This window comes from Alosa sapidissima, chromosome 7, assembly GCF_018492685.1.
Source record: "Alosa sapidissima isolate fAloSap1 chromosome 7, fAloSap1.pri, whole genome shotgun sequence".
NCBI classification, from domain to species: Eukaryota; Metazoa; Chordata; class Actinopteri; order Clupeiformes; family Clupeidae; genus Alosa; species Alosa sapidissima.
The window spans coordinates 28,419,634-28,434,633 of record NC_055963.1 but is presented as its reverse complement, the minus strand read 5'-3'; the positions used below and the strand labels follow the sequence as shown (position 1 = coordinate 28,434,633).

General features: G+C 44.4%; 1 protein-coding gene across 1 annotated transcript in view; it reads left to right on the top strand.

The window, feature by feature from the left end:
* Window positions 1-15,000, top strand: part of cacna2d3a (calcium channel, voltage-dependent, alpha 2/delta subunit 3a) — a 176,053-nt gene that overhangs the window by 64,908 nt on the left and 96,145 nt on the right. The window contains 5 exon segments of the mRNA XM_042098691.1: window positions 683-845; window positions 6,936-7,067; window positions 8,798-8,858; window positions 9,326-9,476; window positions 13,732-13,806. Of these exon segments, the coding sequence (XP_041954625.1) occupies window positions 683-845; window positions 6,936-7,067; window positions 8,798-8,858; window positions 9,326-9,476; window positions 13,732-13,806 (582 nt within the window).

Here is a 15,000-nt window from a genome sequence, read left to right as displayed (position 1 = left end):
ACACCCTCCGAATGCATGCCAAGTTTTGTGAACTTTCGTTCATGGGGGGCCTTACAATAAAATAATGTATGTGTACATTTAGTGACCGTACACCAACAAGGATTCCCAGGACACTGAAAGACCGGGGTACACGAAACTTGGTGGGCATGTACCCCCACATGGATAGGATGGAACCATCGTTTTTCGTTTTGATCTGTAGCCCCCCCGCTGTACTGGACCCCCCGAAATGAGGATGCATGCACATGCACAAACACACATACGCAGGCAAACACACAAGCACGCACACACACACACACACCCACACACATAAACATAAACGTGTACACGCACACATGCACACAATTCAAGAATTTCTCAGAATTATGAACAGGCAAGATGGGGGTGGGGTTGTATAAAATCAATTTTACATGTGAAATCTATGAACTAATCATGTTTTGGTACTTGTTGTCTAGCAGATACCAGTGAGAATTGAGTGTGGATAATGCAATTTAGTGAGACAGAATCATATAGGCCTTTCAGCGGGATTTATTTTTGTGGAAAAAATGTGCTGGACTGGGCGGCGGTCATATTTTGTACCGCTCTGCGGTACATCTAGTTAAGTTTTGTATTTGTTGTTTTTCAGTTTTCATATCTGTACACATTTTCATATTTCTTTCTTTCTTTCTTTCTTTCTCTCTCTCAGTATGAATACTTCAATGCGGTGCTGATAAATGAGGTGGATGAGGAAGGGAAGAGCGTAGAGCTGGGGGGAGAGTTTATCCTGCAGCCCAATGACCACTTCAACAACCTGTCTGTCAACCTCAGCCTGAGTGTGGTGCAGGTGCCAACCAACATGTACAACAAAGGTGGGTGTACCCTTCTCTACAGCTTATATGGATTATAGGTTACTCAACCCATATACTGAGCCCCTCTCCAAAAATACTTCCCCTCAATCCAGCAATAGTAAAGCACTACTTAACAGTATTTATCACCACCTGAACATCAGTTACCCCCCTCTCCCCCCAACTTCTCTCCAGCATAATTAATCCTCAATCTAACAATGTTAAACCTCTCTTTAACATGGCTTGCCCTGCCACACAACCTTATGCACCCTTCCACAGCATTGTTCACATCCTTTTCAATAGCACCCAATAGCACTTTCCACATTCGCAATTACTTACTGCAAAGTCCAACACCAACCTTCATGACCACATAAGCTATATGTCGGATATTAATTAATACTAAGTCATAACAACAAGACAGTTGTAATATGAAGTTTAATACAAACCTTGTCTGGCTGTTTAGATCTGCAATTAAAATAAATGATTCCCTTAAGTTTTAATTTTGCCGGCGGATTATTGATGTCCGCCCTGCATGCATTCTCACTTTTTTTCCTTCCCTGATTGAACGTCATCCGCGGCACACATTCTGAGTTTAATTAGCTGTTTAATAATCAGTGATTATGCTAACGAGCATGCCTCTGAAGTCAGAGATGAAGTCATATCCTTGTCCGCCACCGAGACTGGAGTGAATGTCATTTCAATATTTGCAGATGACAAAGAAACAAAAGTAAAGACAAGAGTGGAGATGAAGTGGAGACACAGAGAGATGGAGAGAAAGAGAGGGAGAGAGAGAATGAGAGCGTGTGTGTGTAAGAGAGAGACAGAGAACAGCAGGGAATGAAGAAAGTGGGTTAAGTGAAAGTGGCTGGAGGATTGCGGAGAAGATTAATTACAGCTGGGTGAACGTATTGGTCTGGGAAAGAGTGCGAGAGAGAAAGAGAGAGAGAGAAAGAGAGAGAGAGAGAAGCCACCACGAATGAGAAAAAAGGTCTGAATATCGTGATGAAATTTTCTAACACAGTACACTTCCATGCGAAAGGGAAAAGACCTTTAGAATGTGAGGGGGAGAGACGAAATAGGGAAGGGGTGAAAGATGCAGCCCTGGAAGAGCAAAGAAAAGCGCCATTCTGCATAGACCCAGACAATGCCCTCATCAGATGGCAAAGGGGCTTGGGAGAGAGAGTGATTGAAAGAGTCATGAGATACTGAATAAGAGATGGAGAGAGAGAGAGAGATAGAAAGAAAGACAGCTGTGTTTAAAGTCTTCCCCATTATTTGTGTTGAGTATGAATGTGTGGTAATTGGCAGGGCCTTTGATGAGATGGTAACTGCGTGCAAGTTGGCTCTTTGTGTAGCTGAAGTGGGATTCAGTGCTCTTTAATGGCGTGACTGCAGCATCAACAGCCTTGTGCAAACACTGCATGATAGGAAACAGGGCTACAGAGTGATACACTCACATTAGCAGACATAGTGCAAGGAGTCAGCGCGCGCACACACACACACACACACAAAAACACACTATGACAGACACAAATATGCATATGGCGACAGTGACTCTGACAGACACAAACAAACAAATTAATTTAGAGAGCATTGCTGAATTTATTAATTTGCCTGTCCAGCTTTTCAATTCAATTTGGGTTATTATTTCGCTTCAGTGGATTTGCATAAAGGCCACAAACAAAATATAATGAAGCTTGTAAACAGATATAATGAGCAACAGTCTCTATGACCTTGTCTGTTCTACAATACTTAGACAGATATACACACATTGTCCCTCTCTCTTTTTCTCTCTCTCTCACACACACACACACACACATACACACACACACACACACACACACACACACACACACACACACACACACACACACAAACCGCATGCACACACAATTGTGAATGCAAAGATCACAGTTCTGTTTTAAGAAAAAGCAATGCGGTCTATAAAGAATTTGACAGCGCAGGTGATAAATGTTGCGGTAAATCCATAATAACATAAAGCTGGTTGTCACAGGAGACAAATTGTACCTGGTGTCCATGTGAAGAGAGGATCGATCTCCAGGCTGGCCGCTCACGTGACGATAGAAAACACAATCTCCTGTGTGCTCCCCAGAACACAAAACACACGAGTCAGGCGTGACACACATAAACGCTATACACATGCCCTCACTCACAAATCCTCACACTCACAAACAGGTCTAGCCAATCAATCACACACCTCCGTCTCCTGTTCTATACACACGCATGGTAGAGTCAGACGTACTCAGTCCACAGCAGTTTTGAGTTTGATGGACTGTTTTATGAGGGAATGCAATAGAGTGTGAGGTTAGGTCTCTGATAGGTACAGTTATATCTGGAGGGAAACTGGTGCTGATTTTCAATGTCTTAGTTCAATTGCTGGTTTCATGTACTGTAGGTGCCTCTCACATGATATTGTATGCATGCATATTATTGCATGATATATGCCAACTGAACCGAAACCGAAAATTCTCAGAACAGCAGCATGTGTCCAAATTGCAATCTTAAACGTTCAATTTAATCATAAACTATCTGAAAACAGGGCTTTAAGTGTAAAATACCGAACTTGTCCTTTAAATGAAGAGAAAATGAAGTGTAGCCGGCAATGAGAAAACCATAGAATAGATTCAATGTCACTTTGTTTTCCTCTGTCCATGTAGTGAGGCGAGTAAATCTGTGAAATATTCGACAATTTCACTTTTTTTTACCCTTTACTAACTTTTGTAACAAAAAGTGCATGTCCAACACAACTTTATACAGTTGGCCAAGGAACATCCTGTTAAATAGGTTTACGTTTGAGATCTGTCCTTCAGTCACTCAGCACAACAAATCCACCAATGTTACCCCACAATAACAGCATTTCTATACAGTGTTTTTCCTACATTCTAACATTTAATCATGCAATTCAAATGTATTTATTGTATTGGGTATTTTCATTTTAGACCTTTTGTACCTTTTTAAGGTATTTTGAAGGCACATTATTTATACTGTATACCGGTAAATAAGAAATGGTCACATGGCACCAGCAAAAGATCAATGCAGATCCAGTTGCTAGGCAGGAAAGACTAGCTTAAAGAAGAACTATCTTTATGCTAACTTTATGCTGCTGTAATGTGGTTTTATGTGTGCAATAGAATAAGATACAATAGGATACAAAGCTGGGTGGATAACTCGTACTTACCCTTATCTAGTTTTGAGCACATTTAAAGCAGATGCTTGTGTTTGATTATATAAAATCACAGATTGTGTTCTGCTTTGTCCTGTGTTCTCATTCTGTTTTAAGGGAATTAAGTTACTTTGACTTTTACCTGTGTGTGTGTGTGTGTGTGTGTGTGTGTGTGTGTGTGTGTGTGTGTGTGTGTGTGTGTGTGTGTGTGTGTGCACAGATTTGTGTGTAAGTGTGTAGGCATGTGTCTCATGCAAAAGCACACAAGCACTCAAACTTGCATTATCTGCGGCGTCCACTCTTATAAAATTTAAATGCTAAAGACATTAATGGACATCAGTGACAGAGTACCACATTAGTCTCTTCAAGTCTTTCACACACACACACACACACACACACACACACACACACACACACACACACACACACACACACACACACACACACACACACACACACACACACACAACCGAGCGGGCTGGCATTTATACAGCTCAGTTGGACAACCTTCAAAGCTACTCACTTGAAGCGTTTACCGTGTAATTACAGTAATCAAACGCATTCAGCAGCGCTCCTTCAAAGAGCCACATGATGGTTGTGATGACACTCGGGACGGAAAATGCCAACACTTAAGAAGCAGAGGAACTACAGGACCAGAGTCTGCCAAAGAACCAACATAACAACAAAAAAACTCAAATCTTTCTAACCAGGTGTTTGAAAACCCCCCCCATCAATCTGTGTATTAGAGCAGTTATTCTACAGGAGCGTCCAGACCAAGAGCATGAACACTGACTGTTTAATTGTCCATTGCCCATCCCACGTATCGCAGGATCAATTCACAGTCCAACAGGAATTGGATTTGAATGAACTTGACTTGAGGAAGCTAAACCTGAGTGGAACTGACTGATTTAGTGATGTGTTGCATTCAGGTCATTATGAGAATGCTAAATTAAAGGAATTACTGTATATTTTTATATTTCAAATTGCTTACTGTTGTTTACCCATGTAAACCAACATGTGTTTACCCCCGTGATGTGGTAGACTTCCACAGAATAGCCTCCCCCTCTGTCTCATTTAAATGGGAACTTCACTGCTTCAGCGAGATGAATGAAACGCTAATATAATGGAGGACGTCCCTGGGTTTGTTCATTTAGGGAGTTCATTTCTGATTTAGCAAACGATTGAATTTCTCCTTTTGTTGGAATGAGGAGAGCCTACATCCTCATCTCTCTCTCTCTTTCTCTCTCTCTCTCTGTCTTTCTCGTTAATGAATAGAGGGCTCAAGTCTGTCTGTCCACTATGTCCATACTACTCTCTACTACTCTACTGACCCATTAACAGTGCTAATATATGCACATAGTTATGCTTCCACACATAGGTGTCTGTGGAAGGTGTGGTTTTGTGATTGGTGTGAAGTGTCCTTATTTTTTCCTTTTGGCAGGAATAGAGGGGATCACGTATTTGTGAAAGAGTGAATGTCTCATTGTTTTAATCTCCTATTCCCTCAGGAAGTCCTTCTCATGGTTTGTCTGTCTCTCTATCACTCTCTCTCTCATATCAAATCAAGTCAAGTCAAGTCAAATGATTCTTCTGTAAGGCTTTGTATTTATAAAAACAACAAACAAACAATGAATAAACCAAAAGCATCAGTCTAATTGAATGTAAGTTATATAAGTAAATATTCTAATAACAAAGTACTGTATAAGCTTCAGGGCTTCAAGTTTTCAGAGACTGCACCAGAATTCAGGCTTAGGCCAGGCTGTTTAGATAGGGAAGCAGATGATTTTTGGGTGACTTCAGGCAGATAATTATTCCTTGCTTTAATCCCCGAAAATGTTAACAAACATAGACTAATACACACTGTAGATCTACCTACCAACATACATGCGCAAAATTCTGTTGAATTCATCTGAGTTCAGTGCAATTTACTAGTCTCTCTCTCTCTCTCTCTCTCTCTCTCTCTCTTTCTCTTTCTCTCTCTCTCTCTCTTTCTTTCTCCCTCCCTCTCTTTGCTCCTGCTGCATACTTTCTTTCCCCTAACAGATAGCTAACATGCTCTTCTGCTGATAGCCCTGGCCTGCCTGCCCGCTCTCCCTTGCGCCCAATGAGATTCATAGCTCCTTTAGCAGCGAAATTGAAAAGAAACCTGTTTCATCTCATTTCAATATCTGCCAGGAGTGACTGCTGGCGCCTCTCACACACACACACACACACACACACACATGCACATACGCACACATGCACACACACACAAAGACACACACACACACACACACACACACACACACAGACTCTATCAGTCTACTTTTGTCTCAGAAGAAATGTATTGCTTTAAATGATTATTGGGGATTATTACAGCAGGGGATGTAGCTGCTTGAATGTGGAGGTGTGTGCTGCTTCTTTGCCTGCTCCTCTCCCCTCAGGCAGAGAGGCAGAGGAACAGGCAGACAGGCACGCTTGCATGGCATGCTGGGGTATGAGTAGGAGTTCCAGTTGGAGAGCTTTTTACTCACTGCCTGTTTAGTTTTTCCTACAGTAACACCTGCACCCTACACCCTACACCGCCTGGCTGCCAGCTCCTCCTCACATGCCAATCTCTCTTAACCATTTGAGCTGTAGATAATAATGATGTAGGGCTAGATTCTTTCAGTTTTATATCAAAGCAGAATATCTGGTTAAGGTGTGTTTTGGGGGGGTATCATCACCTGCCGACTGTTCTGTTTGCACTTAGCATAACTCCCACCGGATCTTAGCAGCGGTGGCTCCCGACTGAATAATGCCTCTGATCCATTTAGTGAAATCCCAGGATAATATCTCACTGAAACCATAACTTTAGATATGAATTCTCATAACTCTCCTCTGCATCTCTCTTTCTCTTGCCTGTTTTTTCCATCTACTATTTCCTCATCCTCTCTCCTTCCTTTTGCCAGACTCAGCCATTGTTAATGGGGTGTACTGGTCCGAAGCCCTCAACAAGGTGTTTGTGGACAACTTCGAGAGAGACCCCTCTCTCATATGGCAGTACTTTGGGAGCGCAAAGGGCTTCTTCAGACAATATCCAGGTGATTTATGATGTGCATGTAATGTGTTTGGTCATATGGTTGCACCATATAGGATTTCACTATATATACTGCTGATATGCTGCTGTAGGTTTTTGAGTGTGTGTGTGTGTGTGTGTGTGTGTGTCTCACTGTGTGTGTGTGTGTGTGTGTGTTGTTTGGCTGAGGCTGACATTGTGAAAGATGGCACACAGACCCAGCGTAATTAGTTGGCTTAGTTGGCTGGACCTGTGTCCCTTAAGGCATAATGCTGGAGAATCTGGAGCTAAGTGACTGTCAGGTAGAGCAGGCTGGAGAAAGAAACACGGGGAATAAAAACGGAGGGAGGGAGGGAGAGAGAGAGTGCGTTAAAATGAAACAGAAGACAGCAAAAGAGGAGGAGAAGTCAAAGACAAGAGGAGGTAACTGTACGTACACACCGCCTCTGACTTGAGCTGCAAAAGATACAGGAAGTCATTCATTTTCAATGGAAGCCGGCTTCTCTCAGCTGCAAGAAGCAGCAAATTTGTCGGTGTCGAGGTTTGGGCGTCCTGAGCGACTTGAGCAGAAAGCAGAAATTTGGTCAACTTTATGCTAATGAGCTATGATGCGGTTCAGCGGCAAACGATAAGCAACGTAGAATGCTACCACGTCAGAGCGGCCAAAGCGTCAAAAGCTTCCTCGTACTTTTTGACAAGCGTCCTTGACAGGGCGCCAGAGCTTCTTTTGCAGCTCAAGTCGGCAGCGGTGTGTACGTACAGTAATGGTTCATGAACACAGTGAGAGATGGAGAGAGACAGAAGATGTTACTGAGACGAGTAGCATGCTGTAGCACAGGGAAGTGGAGAGGAGTGAGCAGAAGCTACTGTAAGGGATCAACAAAGTCCTAGACGTGACAGAGGTGGAACCACTAGTGAACAAAGTGTAGCTCCATGTTCTTCGAGAGACTCAGTCACGCACACACACAAACACACACACACACACACACACACACACACACACACACACACACACACACACACACACACACACACACACACTCCCCATTTCACATCTAGAAATAAACTCACCTGCACAAACACACACCGCCTCCCGCTGATTCAATTACCCGTGCTCTTTATTGGGATTGGCCGCCTTATTGAGTGATGCATTGAGCAGCTCAGATGCCGCAGATTGCCAGTCAGCCCCTCTGACAGACGAGCGGATATACAGACACGGAGCGGAACGGCTCTCTCTGTCCGCCTGCCACTCCATCTCCATATCTCTCTCTCTCTCTCCCTCCCTCTCTCTCCCTTCTCTCTCTCTCTCTCTCTCTCTCTCTCTCTCCCTCTCTCCCTCTCTCAAACACTCCCTCCACCCACCCCCCATTCAAAGCGCTGCTTATTAACATTCATAGGCTGCCCATAAAGGCCCCTTCCATTTAGGCGCTCTCTTTTTCACACTTCACTTGCCGGCGTCCAATCTCCCGTGGTCGCTGGCGCCGCCGCAGCTCTAATCTGGCTGATAATAGGGACTTTCATTACGGTTGCCTCTCCGTCGGAGGAGGCGGCGCTGGCCGACTTCATTGTGGGTTCGTTGAGTGTTTTGTGTAAGCTTTTAATGCTGTCCGGGTTATTTATTTCCCCTCCTGCAATCTTTCTTAATTTTTTTTTTTTTTACTTCTTTCTCTCTGGTTTCTTCCTCCCCCCGTCTCTCTCTCTCTTTCTCTCTCTCTCTCTTTCTCTCTCTCTCTCTCTCTCTGTGCTTCTCTCTAGGTATAAAATGGACCCCGGATGAGCACGGCGTCATAGCATTTGACTGTCGAAATCGAAAATGGTGAGAGAACCTCGTTGGCCCCTTCACGTGGCAAACGTAGTGAAAACAGTTCCACTCCAGTGCCCAGACAACACAGCACAATGAGCTCCTGTGCGTGGACAATGCTGCTGATGACATGTCTCTGTGTGTTTGTGCCATATTTGGGCAAGACTACATACTGTAGTTATGGTAGCCCGTTTCTTTAGCCTGTGGAACATAGTGATGGCTGATAGAGATCAGGCCATGTAGGTGTCTGCACAGGTGATTTTTTTTATGCTGCCCGATAAAGCCTTCTCTAAGACATGGACAGTCAATACATAGTGCCAATATATTCCTCTGGCATATCAAATCTGCTGTTTTCTGTTGTCCCCGTGTTCTGCATTGTGTATGCTGGCATTTCTTTATGTACTGTGTGTGTGTGTGTGTGTGTGTGTGTGTGTGTGTGTGTGTGTGTGTGTGTGTGTGTGTGTGTGTGTGTGTGAGAGCAGGTATATTCAGGCGGCGACGTCTCCTAAGGATGTGGTGATCCTGGTGGACGTGAGTGGCAGCATGAAGGGCTTGAGGCTGACCATCGCCCGCCAGACAGTCTCCTCCATCCTGGACACACTGGGCGACGATGACTTCTTCAACATTATTGCTGTGAGTCTCTCTCTCTCTGTCTCTCTCACACACACACACACACACACACACACACACACACACACACACACACACGGCTTTCCCGCCCACAAGTTAAGTGATTTATGTTTCACACAACTATTGAAGCCCTGAGTTCAACTGAACTCATCAAAGCAGTGACTAGTCACAACAATGCCTTTGTGGAGAGAAATTGTGTATGACCATTTTCTTTTCAGCATGAAATAAGCATTTCACATCAGCAGTGCCCATGCCTCTTTTTACATAAAAAGTAGCCAAACTGCTCCTTTTAGCTGAAAAAAAAAACAACAACTCTCCCTCAGTAGGGATTTAGTGAACAGACAAAGAGAGAAAAATACAAGAGCTTGGTCTTAGCGTAAGAAGAAAATTCACTAAACAGCTGCTGAAAGTTTGTCATTCTGAAAGCTGCCTCTGTGTATGCTGATTGAGACATTTTTTTTTAGAGGGGGGGGGGGGGGGGTGGTGGAGGGTGGAGGGGGAGTTGGGGGTGGCAGGGACTGCTTTCTCTGAGGGCTCTTTGGTACCCTCCTACTCTCATGACGCCTGCTGCTGCTGGTGCTGCTGCTGGTGCTGCTGGTGGTGCTGCTGGTGGTGTCCTGGGCTTGGTGCGGCCCCAGCGCTGTGTGTGTGTGCAGCCTGTAATTTGGCCCCGGCTGCTGGTGGGAGTCTGGGTTATTTTGAGAAGGGCTGGCAGGAAGAGATGTTTCAGGAGACGGCCTGTGGTGCACTGCTGAGATCAAGGGTGTGTGTGTGGGCGTAGTTTTGTCTGTGTGTGTGTGTGTGTGGGTGTACTTTCTCTGTGTGTGTGTGTGTGTGTGTGTGTGTGTATGTTTGTGCGTCTCTATTTGTGTCAATGTGCAAATAGGATGTTTTGCGGAAGAGAAAATATGTGAGTTCCTTTGTGTATGTCTGTGTGTATGTCTGTGTCTGTGTGTGTGTCTGTGTGTGTAGGAGTTTGTGTCTGTATTGGAGCCATCTGACTGTGCTTTGCTGTCTCTGACAGCCAGACTGACACCCAGCAGTATAGCCAGTTCTAATTTGGCAGTGTGCCTTCATGTGCAGATTAGAGATGTAATGCGGCTCTCTTGGCTGAGTGGGGAGCCGCACAGGTGTTTTTCAGTTTTGCGTTATTCCCAGGCCCCCTCCACTTCCTGTTTCTGCTGACGCGGCCGTAGAGTGGCCAGGTCAGGCCTCCCAGCTGTCCAGAATCTTCCCCCTGTCACCTGGTGTTTTCTGCTACTGCAGCTTGTCCTGTTTGTCCCCCGATCACACTTGCAGCCAGGTCACAGTTGAGCACTGAGAAAATGACTAAAAAGCTTGTCAGGAGGAGTGAATATATTTCTTTTGCCTGTAGCAGCATGCCCGTGGAGGTGTTTGTGCTATGGGCCGATCACAGAGTGTGACTTTGGAAAGACAAAAAGCCAAAACCTCACTCCTGGATCCCCGACAGTCCACCGCCTCCCCCCCAACACCCCCCCCCCCCCCCACACACACACACACACACACTCACACACACCCCCAGCCAATCACGGGGCGAGACTAATCAGTGGTGCACCGTGGCACCGGCCAATTAGGCGGCGTTTGGATGAATGCATCAGAATTGCAAACGAGTCCCTTTGATTAGATTAGGCCTTGGGCGGTGGATTTCTCACATCGGTATCACATCGGCGGAGTTTTTGATGGTGGTTCAAATCGAAGCATTTTCACAGATTCGATGCCAGAGCCAGTCCTCTGCCGCTTCGCTCCTACAAAGTCTTAATTAGCCGTATATCCCCTTGCATCATAATCATATTGACTGAATTAATATTTTTTTTTATTCAGTAAACCATCTAAGAGACAGAGAAAGAGAGAGAGAGAAAGATAGAGAAAGAGAGACTGTAGACTCTGTATTCATAGAGGAAACATTGTTCTATGATAGTTTATTCAGACTCTTGTGATTACTACAATAGCCCTTGTTGTGCTCTGAAAAGAACAAATGTTTTTATGGCATAACTGGTGTGTCCACACTTGTCGTAAAAAGTACGCCCCCGCCCAACACCCCCCACCCCCTCCCCCTGTCCCTACGTGGAGAGATTACGACCGAGCGCGCAACGGCAGGGAAACATAGGCATCGTTTTCTAATTTACTTTGAAGTCTAATTTCTAGTCATGCATTAAATTAACAATATTATCTGAAAAAGGCAGGCTGCTTCCAGGGTTTAAGCTGGAGCACGGGGGATCGACGCCGCGTGGAGGGAGCACTTGGAAGCCATGCAGAAAATGAAGGGAGAGAGAGAAAGAGATGGAGAAAGAGGTAGAGACAGAGAGAGAGAGATGGGTGTTGCTTGTGTTCATATATAGAGGGAAAGAGAGAGTGATTATGGGGGATTGCAGGAGTGTTTTGTTGGGGCGAGACGCGGCGCTGCTGTCCTCCATGGCCGCCTGGCTGCAGTGAGAAGCTTATCGGGGGCCGCCGCACAGTCATCACAGAGAGCAGCTCAGGTGTGACCTTGCTGGGGCCGTGTTTACAGCTGCCATGGGTGTGCTAACTCATCCCTTTAACACACACACACACATGCATACACACACACACACACACACACACACACACACACATACATACATACACACACACACACACACACACACACACACATACACATGCATACACACACACACACACACACATGCACACACACACACACACACACACACACACACACATCGAACACACACACACACACACACATACACACATCGAACACCTATTGTATGTCTCTTTCTTGTCCTCTCTTGCTCTGACCTCTATCAGTATCTCTGTCACTCTTTTTCTTTTTCTATTTAACTTTCACTTTTTCTCTGTCTAACTTTTCTGTCTTGTTTGCTGTAGCAGCTTTAAGTAACAGGAGTGTAGTGTGCACGCAGGCAGCTGGGGCTATTACATTAGTTTACTGTACATGGCAAACAATCAGCATGTGTCAAAAAGGCCAGTCTTGTTAGCCACAGTACTTTGTGATGCTGAATGTCTATTCTGTGGTTTCCTGTCAGCTTATTAAATGTTCCAGTTCTTGACCAAGTGGGCTAATGAATATGCACACACATTATACACAGAGTGAATGAACGTGTACACACACACACACACACACACACACACACACACACACACAGTTACTATACAAAAAATATTTTAGAAATTAAATGGAGAAATTGAAAAAGTGAAGTTACTCTGTGATCAAGATACAACATATAGTCTTGAATTTCAAAACAGATTCTGTGTGCTGTGCCCAAATAAGTACAGAAAGCCAGAAATGTCAGCCACACTATCCCCCACACCACCCCACCCCACCCAAAAGTGTCTGAAGGCACGACTCACTTCTCATGAAACAGATCACCACAAAATGATCAACAGATCAGACAGTCTTCTACTCAGCCAGCCAGTCAGCCTGTTAGTCAGAGTGTCAGAGTGACAGACCAGTCAGGAAATTAATAAACCGCCACAGCTTCACATTTCCGCCTACCTGCTAGCAGTGGCATCTGTATGTGCGTAACTGATGTCAAAGAATGAGACATGTTTGTCAAGTTTCTGAAAAGATTATACGTTTTAGAAGTTAGAAATGGTGTGTATTACCAGTGTGGAAATCTGAGTAGGTTATGTGGTGTGAATGGTACACAGTTGCACACACAATGAGATGCAAGTCAGCAAGTAATAATACCAACAGGTTAAGGCCCTGTTACAGGCTTAAAGACTCTTTGTAGAGCTTCTAGAATGTCCAAGCAGCAAGATTTATTTATTTATTTATTTATTTTTCATTAATCTGAGATCTTTCTGAGCATGTTTGTTCCTCTCCTCCGTCTCAGGCCCCCAGCAGCGTAAATGCTGTGAGTGGAGATGATTGCCTGGTTATTCCCTGTGTTCAGAGGCAGTCAGCTGTGAAATCTTTAATGATGTGACAAAGAGCTCAGTGGCAGGCTATGATTGAGTGGAGCGTCATGTCAACAATGTAGAAAAATAAATAATGAGTCATGAACGAATATAAAAAAAATGTGAAATTTCTCTGCTACAGTACGTGACTGAAACAGGTGAGAAAAGAGAGCGGAGTTTGTTCTAACCACTTCACACTGCTTGATAGTTAAATGAATTGGAAAATGAGTCTCTCTCTCTCTCTCTCTCTCCCTCTATATAATTTTGTATCTATCTAATTGTGTCTAATTGTCACCATCCATTTGTGTGTGTGTGTGTGTGTGTGTGTTTGTTTCAGTACAACGAGGAGCTGCATTACGTAGAGCCGTGTCTTAACGGAACGCTGGTCCAGGCTGACGTGACCAACAAAGATGTAAGTTGAAATGACCTATGAACATATTGTCAGTGTCATATTCTGCATAATATTTGCCTCCACATATAGTTCTCCTAATATTTACCCTGCCACTCCTCATCTCAGGCCACTGGGGGAAATGCTCCCTGATCACTCTGTTGTACTCACTGAAAAACAAACAGGGGACAGTGGGGATGGGGTTGTGTGTGCAGTGGACTCCGCATTGGTTTATTTCTCTGGGAATGTTTGGCTTTTGCTCAGTAATGAGGCTGTCTGTCTATCAGAGCGGTGCGCTCCGCCCGTGTCTCTGTGGAGACGGGTTTCATTAAGATGACCTCTCTGATAGCGGCCCAGAGGAGGCCCGTGCGTGGCGCGCCTCAACCCCAGGGCCCTGGCTTACACGCCACGAGTCTCCTGCCCTGAGAGAGTAGCGCATCAGCTTTCATCTCCTCACAACTTTGCTCCTCCACCATGTCAGATATGCAGACCATGATGCAAACGTAGAATTGCTCCCGTGCCTGAACTATAGTTAAAACTTATGTAAACTTACTGGTGAACTTTATTCTGGTGTTTTGTTATTGAAAATAATGAAGGATGGATGTGGTCATCTGCATTTTTTTCTTTTTTGTGCTTTAATTTGCTCTGTGGAATTGTGTTGACTCTTGTATGGATATTTATGATTTAGTGCAGAGTCTTTTATCTGTGTTTACTCACACACTACAATCCTCCAAATCCTCTGCCTTGGTATGCGCCAGGGCAAGATTAATATTAGAGAGGCGGGAGGATAGATATGAAGTTTATAGCACACACACACACACACACACACACACACACACACACACACACACACACACACACACACACACACACACAAACACACTCTGTGGATATGCATATACTGTACACACATTCATTCTCTCACACACACACACATAGACATAGACACATGAAATGCATGCTGTGAGTCAAATGTTGACACATAATCTAATTTAAGATGAATGTAAAAGTAAGGTGTTTAGCTGTTTACACCTAACACCTTGGGAGGATAAGTGCACAAGGGAAAGGTACTACACAATAGATGGTGATTGACTGTTTGAGTGAGTGAGTAAGTGTGTGAGTAAGTGAGTGAGTGAGAGAACGAGTGAGTGAGCAAGATGGATAGAGTGAGAAAGAGAGTGAAGGAGACAGAAAGAGAGAGAGAGAGAGTGAGACTGA